The following is a 20542-nucleotide window of genomic DNA, read 5'->3' as shown; positions in this document are numbered from 1 at the left end:
TTCTTGGGGGAAATTGAAGACTCTCTCGCGAGACAAGGCTGGATCTGATCTAGGCTCTAGGTCAGTCGATCAGAAAGCCAAAGGGTAATCTGAGGGTAATCTCCGATACCGGTCCAGTTGAGACCGATCGTGGGGTCCCCCGGTCGGGCTTCGCAGAGAAGATGCGAGCCATACACAGATCAGCGCGAATATGATAATTTTTTTTGAAGTTCATCTCACTTCGGCGACTATCTGCCCCAGAGCTTCTCATCGAGAATTACTGTCGCTGTCGGAGGAATTCGGGAGCGAAACACGATCGGTGACAACTTCATCCGCCTGATGATCCGAGTCCAGAATAAAACCCCGTGAAAAAGGAGAGTCGAAAAAAGAAAACATTGGTTTATCTTCTCAAGCGTATGTGTCGATCACCGGCTGCGCAGACATTAATCAGCTTCCGAGCCACGAAAGCAATCGAGCCAATGAAAGGCGAGGAATTCGGAAACCAGAAAAAAGCGAAGACCCCAAAATGTTATTTAGAGATTAATTCATGTAGAAATTCCCGTTTCTTTTCGGCTTACAAAGAGCGAATCTCCACAGGGGGTTGAGAAGGAACTTCGACGGGTTGAATCATCATCGGATGAACCTAAACCTTATCAAGACGGGCAACTTTGCCATGTAGTGATCCCTTGCGCTCCCCGTCTATGATTTTCTCTTCGTAGTGATTCTGGACATCGATGCGCTCTTCTCATACTTTCCGGAAGTCGAGTTTGAGTCCAGGCTGACAAGGTCGGTGATAAATCGGAATTAGACATGGGTCACTCCATCGCCTCCCCTACGCAAGTTCTCCCGTGTACGAGGGATAATTATTCTATTCAAAGGAGTTTCTTGCTTCCTCCTCCCTTGCGCATCAAGCCTACGCGCTTGTATCCATCCGGCCTCTCTGTCCCATCGATTTGCGGTCTGTCTGAGATGTAGCTCACTCAGCGACAACTTCTGAGCTCTTCGTCGGCGCACGTGGAGGGTCGAAAGCTACGGACGTCGCTCATGGGGATTTCGCTGAGATATTACAGCGAATGAAATCGGGAATAAACTCTTGATTGAAGTCGAGCTTCGGGAAAAATTTCACGCCTTGAGTTGTCGACTGTGTGTTCAAGCCGACCACGAGAACACGTGGGAGGGCCCGATCCGTAGGTCCCTTGAATGGGTTACGGTGCTGGACTGACCATTCGTTTCTTCCCGAGCGGGTTTGAGCGATGCATGCTCCGAGCAAGGGGTTGTTGGCAGGGCCGCAGAGAGAAATTCTGGGTCCGGGGGAAATTCGGACACGGGCCCCCCTCGATCATGGTCTGTGATCTGTCACTAGAGAAGTGGTGGAACGAATTGGTCAGAGCAGCAATTCCCTTTGCATGCATCTTTTGGAAAGGGGAACAATCTGGGACGCAGACAAAATTATTTGACTAAAGCCTGAGCTAGGGGCCCTTCCGGAAACTCTGGGCCCGGGGCAAAAGTTCACCGATACCCCCTATCTCGTCGGACTGGTTGTTGGTGACGAAGTTTTGAGTTCCCCCTTTCCATGATGAGAGCCAAGTGCGAATTTCCGTAGCGGATAGGAATGGAGGTTCTAAATACCCCGGGATCGACCAAGGCGATTTTTTATTGAACGCTCAGGGTGATTAAGAGTAGAGCGCTTGATCTGCAGTAACAAGAGATAATCCCCAACCAGAAGTTTTCGCCGGACCGAATATCCCCGACGACATTCTCCACGATCCTCTCCAGACTCACATCCCGGGGCTGTCAATCAATCATCCTAGATCGCAAAACTCTCTTTAGGAGTTTCTTGTGGGGGGCTTCATCTTTCAATGCGCGACTCCGGAGCCTACATATTTTGGGTTCTGGTGCCTTTGCCGGGGGAGGGGGAGCTTCTTGGGCTCGATCGACTCTCGGTATCGGCCAAGTGCAAATTACATCGAAAAGTAGATAATGGCACACCAAATTCGAGGTCTGCCACCACAGCGCTTGATTTCCTGAGGCCTGCGGGAGCTCGAATACGAAAGCGGCTTCAGCGGGAGCCTCGTTTTCCTCGGAACCCATCATTCGTCCATAATGAGTTATTATGAGGAGTATTCTACTGAAGAACATGCCCATGTGGTTATCTCGGGTGAGATTTTCTAAATTTCTCATCGTGCCTACGCGAAGCATTCGACTCAGGAAATAGAGCATGCTCGAGCCGTTGAAGAATAAGAGACGCAGCTGCAGATAGAGCAAGAGAATTCCTTCGCCAAAGCCGTCGACTTTTTCGATATACAGCCTATGGATCGCCCAGAGGTTCACGCAAATCATCGAGGAATGGAACACGACACCGAAGAACTGCAGGAATCTGGGGACAGGATTTCGAAATAAGCTCAGAGGAGGTTTCGCGAGAATTCACTGTCGTCCGAGAGCTCCATTCGACTGTATCAGAGAACGAAGACCCTGCATGCGTACCTCCTGAGGTTCCTTCGATACCTCGATGATATGTCTGGTTCGGTAGCGATGGAGTGAAGTATTCGGAACTTCGCTGTGTTTTCTGGACGAAGAAAGCGCTGAACTTTCTCCAGTGTTTCTTCCATCATTGGGAGCTGTCGACTGGAATTTTGAGAAATATCCCGGGTAGGGGGAATTCTGTCGAGCGTCGTTGTCGGCGATACTCCTCATTCATGATTCATGATTGCTCGGTGAGACAACAGAATCTTCTTTCGATAATAACGGCCGAATCCCCGTGCGGAGGTCTGTTCGGGGCACCAAGCATATCGCTTTCTAAGTGTGGATGATTTTTCAAGCAAGATCGATCCGACCGCATCTGACTTCGTGCTTCCGACTTCCGAGTCTGGTGTTCTTGCGATGCACTGTTTCCCCCGGCAAACGTCAGATTAACGCGACATCGTGTTCCGTCTGCTCAGTGGCGCATTCCACGATCCGGCAAGGCTTCCTGCCTTTGCATTCGACCCGGCTGTAGGATGGGAGTAGTGGACCCAAGCGGCACGATGAAGAGACAAACGAGACTGAAAAAGTCGAATACCAGCTGGGTGCAGAGAGCAGTTCCTAGAGACGATCATTTCTGCATCAAAACGACGAATCTGAATCACAAACCCCCTCCTCTCGCCCCCGCCCCGGCAGTGCCGTTCAAAGTTGGTCAAGTTCACCTAATTTTCGGCTGGAAGTGAATATTGGGCTTGAATCAGGGCAGGGGATATTCTTTCCCATTGCTGCTCCTACAAGTAATGAGGGCACGTGGAGCGGAATGCATCACGGGACTCAATCTCCCGGCTGGCTCGAAGAGCAACCAATCTTGCTGGCTTACTATCAGTGTATTCCGCGGTACTTCATTTTCTTTCGTGATGATCCCGTTTCACCGTTCCCCCCTCACCCAACTACGCCCTCCGCCTGTTTCACCGTGTTCCCGCTCCCCGATTCATTGTTTCAGGCGACCAGACCTGACCGCGGACTCGTCTCTTTGTTTTTCGGTTTTTCAGTTCTCTCGTTTCCTTAATCTGCCATGCATCCGCCCTTCCTCACTCCTTCCGTTTTCCTGTTCCCTTGGTCCCATTCTCCCGCACCCCCAGCTTTCTCCCCCCGAAGCACCCAGATGCGGTACGAAGAAGAGGGCATGAGTTCCGCAGGACGAAGAAGCTTCAGGATTGCTCTTGCACCAGATACGGAATGCATGAATGAGTAACATACCACTGTGATTCTTCAGAGCAGCCTACGCACTCCGTCCGCTGCTCTCTGGGCATGGGCTTATCGGAGAACATTACGTTTATCTACGTATCTACTCCTGTTCGCTATCGATTCTACGAGCCTCTTGGATCTTCGACTTGACTCGGTCGCTTATGCTGCCGCATTAGTCAAAACCTTGAGCTAGCGTGAACAAGGTGAGCTCTGAGGTTCCTATTCTCCTCACGCTGCTGCAATTCATGTATCTGGGATGTTCCCCGGAGATCCACTAGAGCGAAGATTCTTGATGAAGATTTATTTTCGTCAGTGTTCATCTCCCTTGGGTGTAGAGCAGTCACGGTTTCTTGGTGTACGTGTCTAACCATTCGACGCTCGCAATCATGAGATCGCTGTTGTGTTTCACCTTCGATAACGAGTGATTGTCCTCATACATGCGGCATTTCGCCTCTACGCCGCGTGCTCTGAGATGTTTGTAGAGTTTCAGTCCTTGACCCTTATCCACTCGAAGGTCTTTCGTGCCAAGGAGAAAGAGACACGGTGCCACGATCTGCCGAAATATATACACATATGTTGTTTACGCTCAGATCACACTCGACCCCGCAACTCAAGAATCGTGGACATCTTCGATAAGGATATTCAATTTTCATTTCATTCACCTTGCTTGCGAATCTCATGGGACTCGTCGAAAGCGCGCGGGCCAAATCGTCGCTTGTCGGTAAGCTGTCGTGTTTGAATTCGCCGCTGCATCCCGACTCATACCAATACCAGTCGGGAATGTCACTGGGACCTTGCATGGACATGTCGCAAACCGGATTCAAGAGAACAGCCGCCTTGAAGTCAGCAGGGTATTGTCCTGGAGGATATAGCGGGAAAATGAAGTTTAGTATTGCGAACTCGGCTCCAGTTGATCGGAGGATCGAGAGGATATCGATTTGTTTTCCGAGTCTCGAACCGAGCTCGTGAAAATGAATGAACAGACCGACGAGGTGGGCCGCCAAGAATCCACCATGGCTCCCTCCGAAAAGCACAAGGTCAGACACGAGCGACTTATCAACAGCTTTTGCGGCCTGGAGAACGTCCTTGACATCCACGTCTCCGATCCGTCCAGGCAAGCTTCGGAGGTTAGCCTCCCCGAAACCTAGCGAATGAGAATTCAAATCAATCTTCTCAGATGCTGCGAAGACGTCTCCCGGAGGAAATCGACAGCGACTTCGTCTCACCGAGGGAACCTCTGTAGTTTACGAACAAAACGCTGTATCCACAGCCAAGAAAGAGCTGCACAGCCTTGGAGTAGCCCAACACATTTGTCGCGTGTGGTCCACCATGAGGGAAAACTATCAGGGGGCGCTTTTCTCTGCTGCTCTCATGAATGAGAATGGCTTCAAAGTATTGTTCCGGTTCATCCACTGGTCGGAGCTGAAAGAAGAGAGGCCGTTGTGAGGGAGGTAGCGTGTAAATCCCGGGACTGCTTCGCGCAGCTGATCTTAACCGTCCTGGCGATGCGGGGGATGCATAAAAATAGTTCCCTCCGGAAGCCCCAAAGAGCGAGTGGAAGCGCTCTAATCGAGGCCAGATCCCGTAGGTTCCCCAGAGAGCCGGATTCGATGCCTGATGAACCGAACCAGAAATAACGACCTCGCGTATGTTTTCGGAATCCGGAATGCATTCTCTACAGGGAATATATACATGTATATATGACGAGTTTAACGAGTTATATCCATGCGTTCGTGTTCGCCTCATTACTTGCCTTCATGAGGTGCCACTCGACATGTGATAGCTCCTGTAGGCCATTCACTTCGTGCCACTCCACTGAGTCCTGCGCGATCTCGCCCACGACGACGTGAGTCTTCACTGAAGGCGACGACCGCGATGCCAGGATGAAACCCCCGTGGATGTCGAGAACCTGCAAACGTATGTTTGTTCACTGGCATCTCTTCTTCGAGGCTCAGTGGAACCTACGGGTTCACACACTTCCGAGAGTAAGGACGAATCGCTTCGGCTTAGAAGTCATTTCGGGTGATAGCAACTCACGGTCCAGCATCCGAATTTATCATCCAGTGTCTGATTGGTGATCCTGCCACTGCCGAGGTCAATCCTGAGGATATCCAATCTTGAATGCCAGATCGAATTCACAAGAGCCGTTCTCCCATCATCCAGTATGCACCCGCGACTCAGGCCCGCGAGGTAGAGGCCAGGAAAATCGTTCTCTGAAAAAAAATCGATTCGAATACATGACTTATGGTCCCTTGAGGATTCAAAAGATTCCAGCCCGAGCTGCGGTAGGATACCCGGAGGGACCTCCCGGACAGTGGCGGGGCACGAAGGAGGCAATGAACGGATGAGGTTAACATTTCTACCTTTCGGGTGGTCAGGTATCCCAACAACCACAACCGGCTCTTTCCTTGGAGAGCTGAAATCCACCCTCAGAAGTTCGGCGGCCATTCGATGAGGTCCCCCGATCTCATTCTGGAGGTAGATGAGAGTCTTCCCCGACAAATGCATCCGGGGGGAAAAGGCACATTTATTGAGAGCGGAAATCACTTCAAACGTTTTCAAATCGAAATCGTAATAGAACAGGTGTTGGCGTCGGTTGTTGCAGAAAGTTGACCCGAGTCGATATGGCTCATTCGGTCTCTCTACCGCGATGATTCCTGGAATGGAACACCTCTGGCTCAACGCACGCTTCCTTCGCATGTCTCGATGATCGCCCCCTTCATATGTGCAAAGTGAAACCCCGTTATGACGGACTGGGATGTAACTGACAAATGGCTCGGTCTCCTGATTCCTTGACCCCAGTCCTATCTCGTCCCATGTTATTCAACTCAGTTATAGCGAACCTAGTCTTGCGAGGCGGAAACTTATAAAAAAAATCCAGGATGAAATCCTCGTCACAATCATTCGCTTGTATGCATTCTGATAGAAGACAGGCTCGTTGAAGCATTCAAACAGCTCCTCAGATTCAGTCTGGGCCTCTCGGAGCAGGAACTTGGATTCAAAGGACCCCGGATGTAACGGACCGTTTCGGCGGGTCCCTTGGAGTCCGTCGTAACGGGGTGCGACTGTATACGCTCGTATGCTGTATCGTTCGCAAATGCTTGTATCCACCCACCTCTGCCATCAGGGGTGAAGATCGCCTGACCGAGACTCGAATCCGGTTTCTCGATGACCGTGGCCTCCATGACCGAAATGTCCAGAATTACGATAACGGGACAAACGCAGCCCTCGACTTGCTCACCCCAATCTTCCTTCAGCCTGAACGATTCACCTGTTCATGGACGGTGCGTGTTTTTCTGCGTCAGCTCTGATAATCTCCATCAGTTCGGAGTTTCTCTCCTCAGCATACCGATAGCGCTGCCCGCAGCGGGTTTCTTTGCGAAATACGATTCAGCCTTCGGCGTTTTTTTCTCAGCAACGAAGAGTAGCTTCGTTTCGTCCAGAGACCATTCCGTGGATGGTAAGTCTCCTGAAATTCCAAGTTAGGAATCATGATCCATGTCCATGGGCCCATCTGGAAACGAGCGCTTACGATTCTCATTGCAAGTACCCACCCTTGGTGACAATCTTCCCGTGAAGATCGGCGAAATCGCATTCGTAAACCCCCAATCGATTCTCGGCTCTCCAGATCTCAACGTACTCGCTCTTCTTGTCCCCGATTGTTACTTCTTTGGCCACTGCCTTCAGTTGGCTCTTCGAATCAGTCTCGAGAGAGAATATTCTGCAGGAAGATCAGACTCAGTGAATTAAGAAAGTTCGGATCATCGAGAGTTACGCGACCGATCGGCGTATATTCTCCCGGCAATGTAACGAGGAACGACAATTGAGGGACGCTCACATGGATTCGTTGAGCTCTTTGGCTGGCTGCATCAGTTCGAACTGGGGCTTTCCATCGTTCCTCACAGCGCTTGATATCGTATCGAAGTTGACTCGTTTTTCCATGTCGGCATCGATCAAAGTCCACGAGGTCGTCACCCTGATGTTCTTCGCGCATGCCCTCACTTCCCCGCCGGTGGGCAATGCTTCTCCGAACTGTCTTCTGTAGATCTTCGTCACCTCCTCAATTCGCTGGAGAACAGAAGATTCAGCAAGGGGAGAGGTTACGGAATAATAATACAAATATTCGATATTTGTGAGTAAGTTCTTCAAACAGCGCAAAATTCCACACCCGCATCAGCGCTTATCCAGCGAGCCTCTCTTTATCAATGATATTATTGGTTCTTCGAATGGCACACTAGCAATGCCCACCGAGTTCTCCTTCGCCGCATGCTGAGTTTTGGAATTCATCCCTCGCCTTGAAATTGAGCGAATCTAGTAGCAGGACCGCCGGTAGATGGACGAAGCACGTTTTGGCGAAAGATAGCAGCCGGCTTCCGTCAAAACAGCACGAGACACTCTTCTAGCGCCCCAATAGAATCCACCAGATCGCACGATTCCACAGGACATACCGTGGGCGTACTGGTCTTCTACGGGCCCGAGTTTCGACGGGATACAGTTGAGACGGCGAAAGATTCGGTTACAGTCAGCGGTGCTTGATCCGCGCACTATTTCCACCGAGAATCAGGTGCAGCTGACTGGATGCATCCCTAAAGACCTCCCGACTCCCGAGGCCACATCATTCCTCTCGTCGAAGGGTCACGAGTCTAGAAGAGGTCGATTCGTGGTCTTGGACCTGCCGGGATGAGCCCGAATGGATGAACGGCCATATCTCGGGGGATGGAATGCGCTCCGGAATTCCAGGAGGAGTTCAGGGAATCGGTGCCTGATATTGGCGGGTAGCACGGCATAATGCCGCTTCGGGAAACATGGTCACGTCGGCGAAGCCGATGTAGCCGCTCTCGAGCCGGCTCCGCGAGCCGAGAGCGGACGCTTGGTAATCGGTTCATATCCCTCTAAGGGAGCTCATGAATGAGGATCGAAGAAGCGATGGCCAGTGAGCGCACCGCGTCGGGAGCCTCTCAAATGTTGTGCTTTGCAATATCGACTTGTCATCGGCTTTCGTAATCGTAATAGCTATCGGTTGCCAGAGCTTGAGCTCCATTGAACCATTGCACACCCATTCCGCTCCTCGCCAAGGATTCCAACGGAAGGGACTCACTGAGTACACCGCTGTAATTGAGCTATCGGCGAAAAGTGTGCTGCCCATGCTGCCCCTGCTCAAGGGCGAAATTAGAAGATGCGACCGTCCACCAACAACTCATTAAAGCACGATAGATCTCGTATGCGGTGCAATCCAGCGACGAGTTCAGGTGTTCATGGTGATTGCTTTTCAGAAGTCCTCCCGACAGACATCCTATGAAGAATGCCCTCTTCAGGACTCTCGAGATTTGCCCAATATTTCCTCTTCGAAGGAAAGGGCATATAGTAGTTGGAGTTGGAGCTTGTGATTGTCCGATGCTTAATGGTACATTCTTAAGAAATGATGAGTCGATTCGCGTTGTCATACCATGTTTATTTCCGTCGAAATCAGAATATCAACTAATAACGGACTGGGGAACTCCGGAGACTACGCGATTGTTCTCGAGATTCTTCGTTCATCCTCGAAACATCTCAAGTTCACTCGCTGAAGTTTCTCCTCAGTGCCGTACTTCCACGAGGGCTAAGAGGGCCATAACCTGGGCTGGTGAATTTTCTGGAGATACGCTCCTGTGGGTCCCCCTCTCCCCTCCATGGTCAGGGTAGGCGGAAGCTTCAGATTAGCCTCACGATGCGGCGGCAAATCCTAAATTGGGCACTGTCCGTCCTGGTGGACGCCGTTCTCCGCTCTGAGGGTAGGCATGGGATGGTTTCGGGTGAAGACCTTCCAGGGGGAATGAAAGCAGCCCACGACTAGCCTGGTCATCTTTGCGGCAGCTTTTTTGAGAAGAGGAAATTTCGGACAAAATTCATCTCCAAATGTTTAGAGACGATGATTTCTCCATGGGGAAGTTTATTCGCTAATAGCCTGGAATCTTTCGCGGGGTGGAGCTACAGAGTCGAGCGGAGTGTCGTTGGGAAGCTGACGACTTGAGCGCCATTCAGGAAAGCCTTCTTCCATGACCGCCCCCGCGAGCTTTCTCTAGGGTTTTTATCCGAGTCCAAGGCACAATTCTTTTGATTGAGGTGCACAGTTGAAGACGGAGCGGGTGTCAGTTTTTTCTTGAAGCTCTCTCAGCTTACCAATGCCTACCCTCTATAAGCGGAGATCGGCGTCTGCTAGGAGGGACTTCTGACACGTCTTTGTTCCTCAGATCTTGACGTGAGGACGTCTTGATCCAACCTTAGCTGCCTTTCCGATGTATTTCTACCTCCATCTAGCCGTGACTCGCTGCCTCCTACGGCCTCTAAAAATTCGGTTCCTATCAAAGGTAGCGACAACCACATCCCAGCGTCAGATAGAGAACTACTGGGATTTTTCTCCGCTCGAAAGCTATGTGAGCGATAATAATGTTTGCTGTTCCACTTACCTCCGAATTCAGCGGGAGATCCGAAAAGTTATGGAACGGATGAAGGCTGACGATGGGAAACCCGACAGGATGCAGTGGTTATCGAGGACCTTGGACGCGAAGTACATAGCCTCGATCATCCGATGAGGCTCTCGAATCCTGAAGTCTCATTGAGGTCGAATCATTATTCGTCAGCTTCGAGACGGAGTTTTCAGACCAGCGTCGATAATTTAGGAAATTCGGAGCGAATCGCGTGAACGGGGGAAGGGGACGGAACAGGCGAGTGCTCGGCGACATCTTCGGCGAATCATGCCTTAGGATAGCGATGCATTCATGACGGAGAAGAGCCGCGAGGTCGCCGAGTGCGATAAGGATGTCATAGACTCGCATCGGGGATTCTGGAAGTATTTGATGAAGATTCGATAGCTTGGGTCTACCGGGGAAATTGGCGGTCTCGAGGACAATCATCGAGACGGGGACCGCACCCAAAATTGAGCTCATCGACGTTCTCGATATCGTGTCCGAAGTCGAATTACGCTCTTACTCCTCTCACTTCGCTCTCGAAGGGTAGGGAGCGCCCCATCGGGCTATTCATGAACGACTCACTAGGTCAGAAGGCTGGTTCCTCTGTTCGATCAACAGTAATGCGTGAGACGATGTCATGTACTTGAGGGTTATGTCATCGACGTAACCTGGCCTCTGTATTTTTCGACGAGTTGACGCAGAATATATTGAAAATGAACGTTATTGAGCGCGGGACAACAGGTGGCTTGTCTATGCTGCTCAAGGGCAAAAGTCGAAGCTCCGGGCTCTCGTCAGAAACTCATTATTATAAGATGGCTTCCGTATGCGGTGAAATTCAGCGACTATTTCAGGTGTTCGCGGTGATGGCGTTTCAGAAGTTTGCGATACTCATCTTAGGGATCCTTGAGTCCTGTTCTCCAGCAAATCGAATATTGATACGATCTGTCGAGTATTCCTCCTCCCAATCCATCCATTGGTCTCAAATTTTCGACTATTAGATGCGGTCCGCTATCCCCAACGAGGACATTCGTTCACAGAGCCTCGCGGAATATGCTTCGTTCGGTGATTCTCCTGTCTCTTGCAGCTCTGGCTGTTGCCGAGTCTGAACTCGAATGCGACGGTGAGGCTCTCGGAGCCGACCCCAACGCTGCCTTGGAGTTGGGAGACCGCATCTCGTGCGTCTGCACCACAGACGATCGTTGCGGCCGACTCAGAACCAAAGTCTTCGATAACGGCCTCATCTTCACGGCTGGTAAGATAGGTTTCGCGGTTGTCGAGATCGAGGACGATCACTTCAAATTTTTCGATGGACATGAAGTGGTTGACGGCCTCATCAGTTACCCTGTCAAGGAGGAGAAATACATCGTCTACGTCCACTGTTACGACATGAAGCCTGACCCCAGATACGTGGAGTTCAACTCGAAATCTAACGCCACTGACTCCGTTCTGTCGGAGTTGAAAACCAAGTATGGAATTAACGTCAATCCCGAGACAGTCAATGAAGGCTGCTGAAAACTATGGAGGAATCCCCCGTGACCGAGGACAGTCGGAAAGAATGGAAGAAAAAATTTCGCACTCTGTTTCTGCACTTGGGAGGATATGGATAAGTGGAATGCGGGCGGCTCCATTGATACTCCGACTGAGATATCGCTTTCTTCAATAAACCTTTTGAATACTTTAATCCTTTCAACGACTCTCGAGACTTTTCCAATATTTCCACTCCTAAGATAAGCCTCTGTGGAGATGAAGCGGATGATACGGAGGAAAGCTCGCCCTCGGCTGAATAAGGATGTGCTGCGGGTATCCGCGACCCCATTGTCTTCAAAACTGATTCAGACCCCAATTTGAGAACTTAATTGATTCGTCCCAGGGGACGGCTCGTGAAATGAGCCTTGATTTTCCGTGAGATCCCATGTCGACGCGAGCAACCCGTTCCGAGCAATGAGAGACGACATTCGAGATCGATCCTCTTCCCTTGAACAACGTGTTGAACGCAGCGTAGTGCTCGCGAGCGAGATTCGCAATCGGCGCGTCGATCCCTCGATGCTTCACGAGAACCTCGGGGAGGAATCGTTCGCAAAAGGAATCCATGTTCCTAGGTCGAAGCTAGTCGTCCACGTGATTATTCGTAGATCGAGTCCTGGTTCATGAATCGGAGCGAAGCCAAAAAATAAATGTTCGTGGAAGGGAACTTTTTCACGCGGGCTTTGACCGTATAGTAGTCTGATCGATCCACAGATCCATTACAGATTTTTCCAAGAAAGGACTACTCCATTGTAGACACATCATTAGTGAAGGATGGAAATTTTTCCCGACTTTTCTTGGAATCGTTCCTTATCCCAACACGGCCGTAGAGATCCAATAGGTTTTGGAGAAAAGGAAAACAGCCTCCTACGATCACATAGGGGAAGCTCCCGGGCTGGACATTGATCTCATCGTCAAAGGGCAAGGAATTCACAAACATCAAGGAGGCTGGAACGTGCTTCGGAATCCAGGAAGAGGTCTAGGGGAAGACTCGCGGCGAGCGGCTGATCGGTCCACGGAGCTCACACAACCGTAACCCAGGTGGCACTCTGGTGCAACCTCGAGACCTATCAAAAAGGAGACAAAGACTGAGAGTTTTCCCTCAGAGATTCGATTCATCCAGGTTGACCGAAATTAATCACGACTTGTGTTTCCTCAAATGAATCGGAGATTCAGCGTCTTTATTGGTCCTGGGCAGCGTCGACATAGTACATTTACCAGGAGAGTGAGGCTTCCGCGAGATCCGGCATGCTCAACATTTAACACTTCTGCATCCAAGTTGGGCAAGTTTCGTGACAGCAGAGATCCGAGGGCGCAAAACTGTTCTTATTTAGAGTCCCGGTGATCTTCGACACCCTCTGAGAGCAGCACTTGCCATCAATCTTTCCGTGAATAGCGTAGGTCTCGCTTCCGACGAATCCGCTCTGTGGGAAAAGGAGAGAAGACGATATCCAATAATTCCCTCCACAACTTTTGAACGGTATACTTTCCTCGGCACTTCGGGGGGTGAACCGAGCGAGCCGACCCGGAATGCAAGAAAGATCGAAAACTTACAAGTTTTGAAGAACCGAGAAATTCTGCTCCACTGCCAAGACCCACAGTCTTAGCTTCGTGGTTCGTTTTGTCGCAGTCGACCTTAACCCAGCCGATGTCTCCTGATGTGAGGGGCACTCCGAAATCGCAACCCTTCTTGGCTGTCCCCAGAGAAGAGCTCTGGATCTGGGCCGACGCCACGGCCACCAAGACACAAAGGATTGCAGCGCGCATGGTTCTGCTGGAAATCATGGTAAATCTTCATGTCGGACTCGGTTCTGACACCGATCCTGACCTCGATTTTTGGAGGATCGAAACGGTCGGAACACATCGAGTGAAGAGCACATAGGAGTCAGATCCTTGGATAACGGAGCCAAGGACGGAACTTGGTTTGACTGGGACACGACATAGGATAAGAGCGAAGGAGGGAAGCGGGACTCAGTCAATTCGCATTCGACGGACGACGGAATGTACCTTTCCGTAGGTGGAGTCAGTGCGGAAGAAGATGCTTCGAGATCCGGTTCGCGGCTTTATATATTGAGAGATGAACGTTTACAGAGAGGTAAACGAGTCCCTGGAGAGGAGCGGAGACCGGTTGAGCGCGGGAGAGAGCGTCTATTCTCGGAAAGCAAACTCTCGATCCCAACGTCTCCCGTCATGAATTCCCCTTCCACTTCTTCGTTTCCTGACTGAGCTGTTCGAAAACATCGTGTGCATGATACCACCACACGGCACAGCGAGATACAATATTTTCGAAGGGCAGTGGTCGCGGCTAACATTGCGACGCCCCAAGGCAGGAATTTCCCCGTTCCACCCGGAGAGGCACTTGAACACCTGGGCGGTCTAGGCGGATGTGCTCACGAGTTCGCCAAGCCCGATCGGAGTCTATTCACGGTCGTCGAACGCCAGACCTTGGAGCACACGATGGTGTGGAGGGCCAATTCGATGATTCCCAAAATGAAGCCTGTCTTCCAAGAACGCGATACTCGACTGCAACTCTCCCGACTCTCTCATTCACATTTTGGGAGGTTCCGAATGCTATGGAGCTTCCTCTTCGAAGACGAATGACCACCCTTTATCCTGAACGGCTCGTAACGAAGCTTCATCGATTCCCAGCCGAATGAGCGGGACAAATATCAAGAGAAACTCACTCCGCTTGATGTTTGGGAAATACTTGTATCCCACACCAAGCCGTACTCACGGATAAGAAGCGTCGGCGACGGATTCCCAAACGATTTCCAGCGCTCCGAGAAAAGCGGAGCGTATCGGTGCGAGAGGCACCGAGTTCGAAGTATTTTTGACGCTTTTCACCGGAAGACCCTCCGCTCGAGGACTCGAAGTCTGTGTTCATTCGATGCAAATGAACAACGTCCCGTCATCCCCGTTTCCGCTCTAGGGGCAGCGGTTCTTTTGTTCAGTCTAGCCTGAACAATCTTCTCCAAATCATCCAGTTGGATCAACAAAGGAAATAAAAGACTCTACATCGGTTTCACGTTTCCTCGATGCTTTCATCCGTCATCCGTGCTATGAGAGCGTTTTGTCTAGCACGAATGTTTGGCCCCGAGCTGACGTTCCATGGAGTCCACCATTTATTTGCATGAGATACCGCTTATCGGCGGGCCGAAGTTGTACGTTTCATATTTCAAAAGCCCTGTCACCTTCGAGCTGTCATTCCCCATTGCTTTCGAATCTGAGGCGTTCCTCTCCAGGGATAATCTTCGAGAACAATCCCCCCCCTCTCCCCCACCGATACCGCACCACACAGGACTGCGGGGGTATCTTGGCGGCGGAACGATGCTACATCTGATCTCAACGCAAGAGAGATAGAAATGTTCCAGCCGGCGGTGCATGTTCCGTCGCCTTTTCTTGACGCTGTTTGGACTGCCGATACGAAGTAAGCGAGTGTTTCCGGAGCAACCGCTAACCTTTCCGATGCGATCGGAGCTTGATGAATAGGGAACCCATGTTTTCTCTTGTCTGCATGAAATATTTGAACAGGGCTCCTCATTGTATCTCGGTCTCTCACGAATATGATGGTCCCCCGGGTCGGACCGTAGTTTCGTAAACACCATCGCAGTGACGCAGACCCATCCGAGGAATCCCGCGACAACATCACGTCGCGATGGATTCGATCCGAACGGCTCGGCTCTTTTGCATTTTTCGAGCAGTCGTAATGGGGACCATGGCCCTGACTGCATTTGCGGGATCGATAGTCGTCATCGTCAGCCAACTCTCTTCCGCGCACTGAGCTCGTGAACTTCCGTGTTATACGCGAATCTCTAGGGCCCCATGCGGAAACGGATGACTCGTCAGGGAACACCAAGCGAGAAAAGTCGCAGAAATTAAATTCCTCGAGAGTCAATCCTGTTCCCCGTGCGACTCCGCAATCCCCCGAGCAATCGCCAACAAGACAAGCGAGTCCCTCACCCTCCCTGTGTTGCCATGGTCGCCGCAGACTCTACGTTATCCTGCTGCCGCCACCAAAGTTCGCGACAGACAGACTTCAGGGTTCGAGCACAATCGACACGAAAGTGCTTCGCTTCTTCATCGCAGACTCAGTTCGGCAAAAATATTCATTAACTTGTGTCGGCTGTGCTCCTCGATCCGCTTCGGACCATCACACCCGCTACTGAAATCGCCGCTACTGCTACCGCAACTACGAAACTGGCCGTTTCGGATGTTCTATTCCGTAAACGGAGTGTTTCATGAGAGAATCTATGAACGTGTACGCTGAAAAAAACTCCTGAAGTTCCCAAGTTCCTCGTCGTGACCGCGAATCGCTGTGCAGGCCTCACACATCGCGAGGATACCGCGCTTCCGCGAGAGAGAACGAGGTGCGTCGGAGCGTGTCCTGGTAAACGCTGGGCCCGTGACCCACTTGATTACCCCCACTTCCGCATCTCTCTGCCTTGTGCCAGTTCGCCCTGGCGCAGTTTCGATCGGACCCAATGAGTCGGTTTACTTGAAGGACTTGTGGTTTCGTCCGCCGTATAGCTGAGGTCCGGATCGCGACCTGGGTTTGTTGTCCGTTTCCAACCCCATCTGGAAACTCAGCAAGAACGCCAACAAGTGACAGCCTCAGCCATCGGCAGACAAGGATTGGAGCCGGCGAGTACGAAAGGATCATTCGGTCACGCCATCGAACCGAAAATTGTGACAGTGGGAACGATCCGTCGTCACGCGCCTCCTGATCTCAATCGACGGACTGTGAGAGGGAATATCCGTTGAGAGCCGACTCCACCGGAGGATCGCGAGAAAGTGGGAGGATATAAACTCACGGAGGAAAGCGGCAGCCATGGCCGACGAAGAGAAAGGTTCGCTAGAATTCTGAACCAGCCTAGCAGGCATAGTGGCTTGGTTGGGTAGGTTTGCACCCAAAATCGCACCGACAGAGGAAGGTCCCATCGTCAAGAAGGTCCGCTTCCAAGGTAACCTAAAATTGAAAAATCTGAGCGACTAATAGCGAGTCGGTTGTTCGAGAGCCGGCAGCCTGGGGGATTTTTTCTTACGTTCCGGATAATCCGAAGCCTCGGTCCCGTTCGCCGCAGAAATTTCTAGAGCCGACCTGCTTCCGATCGCAGACTAGAGTAGAACTTCGAGCTTTCCCCTCAGTGTAAGGCTTTTTGATTTCAATCGATGACATGTTCGCTCCCGAACCATCGCTTTTCCTATTAATGCAGCCACCCCTCCCTCGCTTTTCTAGACAAGCCGTTCTTGACTTGCCCCCCCCCCCATCCGATATGGTCTCAGGTTTTAGCTCCTATGATCCACTTCGATCTATACGGCTTCAGTAGGCCTCCTGCCGGCGGGCTCAGTCAGCGTGAATTCCGTGCTTCCTGGGCTCATGATTGACGCCTCGCTGATCCGGATGAACGACTCTATTTTCGTTGCCTGATGATTTGACGAGTAGAAGGCACAAGGAGAACGCGGGATGAGCGGGACGCAATCGAAAGCTGCTTAGAAATACCAGCTTCCACATCCACCTTTGCATGACCCGAGCGCGGCACTGCGCACTGAAAAATCCACGCTGATTTCTTGAATTTTAGAATCTCCTAGTTTCCGAACATCATCGATATACCTGTCCTCGGCCTGAAACCTGAACCGATATACCAGCGGGATAGTTATTGTGAATAGTTAATCGACGACGGGCTCCTGCGCAGTTCATACCGAGTTTACAATCCGGATATCCAGGAGACTTCTCGCGTCAGCCTTCGGAGACGCATCCGGTACGCTATCCGAAATTACCTTGTCAGATTCAGCCCACGAGAGGAGCAAGAACCAGCTCACTCGGTTATATTCTCACTCGGGTAATCCACATTATTTCCCGGAATCTCGGCCACCGAGTCACACGCTTGAGCGACCGTTCGCAAAAAAGTGTCGCCAGGCCCCCGGCCGAAATGGTTCCCGGAACAGATTTTGCCTGATTGCTCTCATCGACCCTCAATCCTCATACCGCAAGAGATCCCTCGGGAGATAGTGACCTTGACGATTGACCCTGGAAGGTTAAAGTCCGAGGAGTGTAATTCCGTGTTTTGATGCAGAATTTTCACCGAAAGTATCTTCCAAAATATCAATCATGCCCGGACGAGAATCTAACGCAGATCCAAGTGAGATCGAGTGCCGAGCTGTCCAGTTTGGTTTTTGAGATGAACTTTCCCATTTTCCCTCGGTACTAAACTCACCCGATCGATAAAGAGCTCGAAATAGTCGAAAGAACGCAAGCGCATATCCCGAAGGCGGCACAAAAGTCTCCGAAAGCTACGGAGCTCGTGTTTCGCCTGAGATCCGCTAGCATTGCCATGTTCTCTTTGTGTATGCAATATGCATTCCACCCGCTGCAAATGAAGCGTGAGGCTCGCGAACGTAGCGAGTCGAAGTTGAGCCGTGAGATTGCGAATTCCTCTCCTACGTCACCAGAAGGTTTGCCATAGGTATCCTCGTACAGTCGACGTAGTTTCTCTGTATCTGTCTCAGGAGTACATTCAGAGTTCTGGATCATTCCGAGAACAATCAAATACCATGAAGCTCTGTGCACACGAGGCTCGCCGCAACTCCGACTTCCGTGTGGTGAATAAACACAACCTCGACCTCTGTGGATGAAGACGTCGCCCTATGCAAAGGCTTCTCCGATCGATTCGCTGGTCTCTCGCAAAAAGCGTTCACTCTTCGACTTCCTCATGATCGACCGTTTAGTATTTACGTCCGGGATTCTTCCTCCGGGCTTCCGTGTCCGGCCATTCTTAAATTTGAGCTCCATGTGCCCGATTCGATCATGAGCCCTAGAAGCGCACTGCTTCCGAAGCATCACGACGAGTGGGTCGAGCCAGCGAGGCAGGATGAGTGAAAACTTCGGAGTGCGCTACAATGAGGATATTCATCTCGTGCAAAGTCGTCACGGCCCGTGAGTTCGTTTGAGGGAGGGAATATTCGGTTGAGCTTCAGGATTCCTTTCGTAGGAATGGCGTCTTCATTCGAGCTTGGACCGATCTGAGGAACCCTGGCATTTCAGCTTCTCTGCCGCCTGCCCTCCCCACGAATGGAGTCTGTCAGATCAGAAAAATTCGCGAAACGTCGCCATCCGTGGGAAATTCGAGTCCTTTCGCACGAAGCGACCCCCGAAATTCGGAAAGCTCGTTGACAACCCCCAGAGGAAGAAGCCGTCGATTTTCCGGAACTCCTCGATCGTGGAGTATGATTCTAAGGAATGGACGGAAGGGACTGAAACACTCGAGGGATCCGGCCGAGCATCACAAGAAAACTGCTCGGCAAAGTGTTCCAGCGAAGAAGATTCAGGAGGCCTGACTCAGGAGATTCAAGACTGCGATCGACCCGGAGAGTCGGGAGAACACGTCGAAAATTATGCTGTTACCCCAGAGTAGGTTTCGAGAAGATTCGAAAACACGATAGGGAGACTTGGCGGTCGACTTCCCGAAATAGCTCGGCGGAAAATTTGAAGGTTGGGAGCTTTCATTCCAACGACGGTCGGCCCGTTGTCCACTCCTCCTGAAATGCGCGGAGTTATAGAGCTCTCCGAGACGAGACGAGTGTCATTACAAGTATCGTTGAGTGTTCTTCCGAGTCTCGAGCGTGATTCCTGCGTTTCTGTTTCTGTGTGCAGGTTGATGGGAGCACGGTCAGCCTGCGGTTGACCTTGTCCAATATCTTGCAATGTTTGCTGTTAAACTTGAATCTGTCCACGCTGTTGCGGTTCTCGCGATATCTTCCTGCAAAAAATTATCCCGCAATGAAACCCTCTCGATTTGGTGCCGGTTTCGATCCGACCCTCTCACCCGTGATCTCCCCCCGGGGCCTCGCTCTTCCTTTAGCGAAGTCAGTGTACCCCGGACTCCTCTCAACGGCCTTAGGGATTCCTGGAATCGAAATCCACGAAAGTTTGTCGATTTGCAGCTTTCCCGTTGTTATGGCATCTCAGATGCCAGAAGAATCACTCCGAGTCGAGAGAAGGAACCGTCGAGCTGCCGTCACTGTCGCTCTGAATCAAGCCAACGACGCCTTGCGGAGTCCGGACTCGAGCGTGGAATACCTCAGTATTCTACAGGAGAAGCTCACCCGATATCTGACTGAACTCGGTCAGACGGATCTAGAGTACAAGCGCTTAATCAAAAATGATCAGCTCGAGGAAGAACTTCAGCATCAGCGAACACTCCAGGATCGAGGTGCAGAGACCATTTGCAAGCTCAAGTTGAAAACTGACGGTCTCAGACGATCTCACAGTCCTTCGACAGCGAGTCGAGAAGACGTAGAACTTGAAAAGCTCGTACGCTTGTTGGAGCTGTCACCAGCGGCCCTCGCCAACACGGAGTATGGCAGAGCACGTCGCCGCAAAGAGGTCAAGGTATGTTCGGAGGAATTCGGTTCCTCAACCTGGGAGATCTCGCCCGGGAAAAAAATTTCCTTTGCATTTTCGAGGCGGCGCTGACGGAGATTCCAACTGTTGGCAGAACCTGGACACCGGTGGCATTCGTCGAGGTATCATCCCTCAGCCTCGGAAAAGTCAAGTAATGCCGTCAGCTACGATCAGCGAAACGATTCCCGAGAACCCGGAGCTCCTTTCGTGGAACGCACGTCGTCCTTCCACAGAACTCCTCGCGAAAAATTCTCGCGAGAGGATCTCGGACTGCTGTTCACTTTTCGGGCGGGATCTCACCCGCTGCTGCGATAGAGTCTACGATTTCAGCGCCGCGACGCAGAGTAAGACGGAGGCGCGAGAGGCCAAGACTTCCTCCATCGTGTGTCGTTGAATTTGTGTTAGTGGCGTGATGATTGTACTCTCGATGCTTTACTCAAGTCGGGAACTTCAATCCGGACGAAACCGATAAGATCGTTAC

At 51.3% G+C, this 20542-nt stretch overlaps 2 protein-coding genes across 2 annotated transcripts; both read right to left on the bottom strand.

Annotated features, from left to right (window-relative positions):
- Window positions 1-3979: 3979 nt before the first annotated feature.
- On the bottom strand, window positions 3980-8833 carry LOC100906172 (acylamino-acid-releasing enzyme). The gene is given in 12 exon segments (XM_029112395.1): window positions 3980-4240; window positions 4350-4546; window positions 4673-4831; window positions 4914-5109; window positions 5441-5596; window positions 5725-5900; window positions 6051-6344; window positions 6803-6994; window positions 7037-7156; window positions 7242-7408; window positions 7526-7755; window positions 8786-8833. Coding segments are annotated over 12 exon segments (2148 nt in total). The 3' UTR covers window positions 3980-4027.
- A 3977-nt stretch (window positions 8834-12810) lies between these two features.
- On the bottom strand, window positions 12811-13701 carry LOC100903760 (uncharacterized). The gene is made up of 3 exons (XM_003746484.2): window positions 13668-13701; window positions 13215-13434; window positions 12811-13084 (listed from the first exon to the last, which is right to left on the bottom strand). Exons 2-3 carry the CDS (start codon window positions 13425-13427, stop codon window positions 12920-12922), a joined length of 378 nt encoding a protein of 125 aa, XP_003746532.1. The 5' UTR covers window positions 13428-13434; window positions 13668-13701; the 3' UTR covers window positions 12811-12919.
- Window positions 13702-20542: the final 6841 nt, after the last annotated feature.

This window comes from Galendromus occidentalis, unplaced genomic scaffold (genome assembly GCF_000255335.2).
Source record: "Galendromus occidentalis unplaced genomic scaffold, Mocc_1.1 scf7180000077497, whole genome shotgun sequence".
Classification (NCBI taxonomy): domain Eukaryota; kingdom Metazoa; phylum Arthropoda; class Arachnida; order Mesostigmata; family Phytoseiidae; genus Galendromus; species Galendromus occidentalis.
This window is presented reverse-complemented; position numbering and strand designations above follow the sequence as displayed.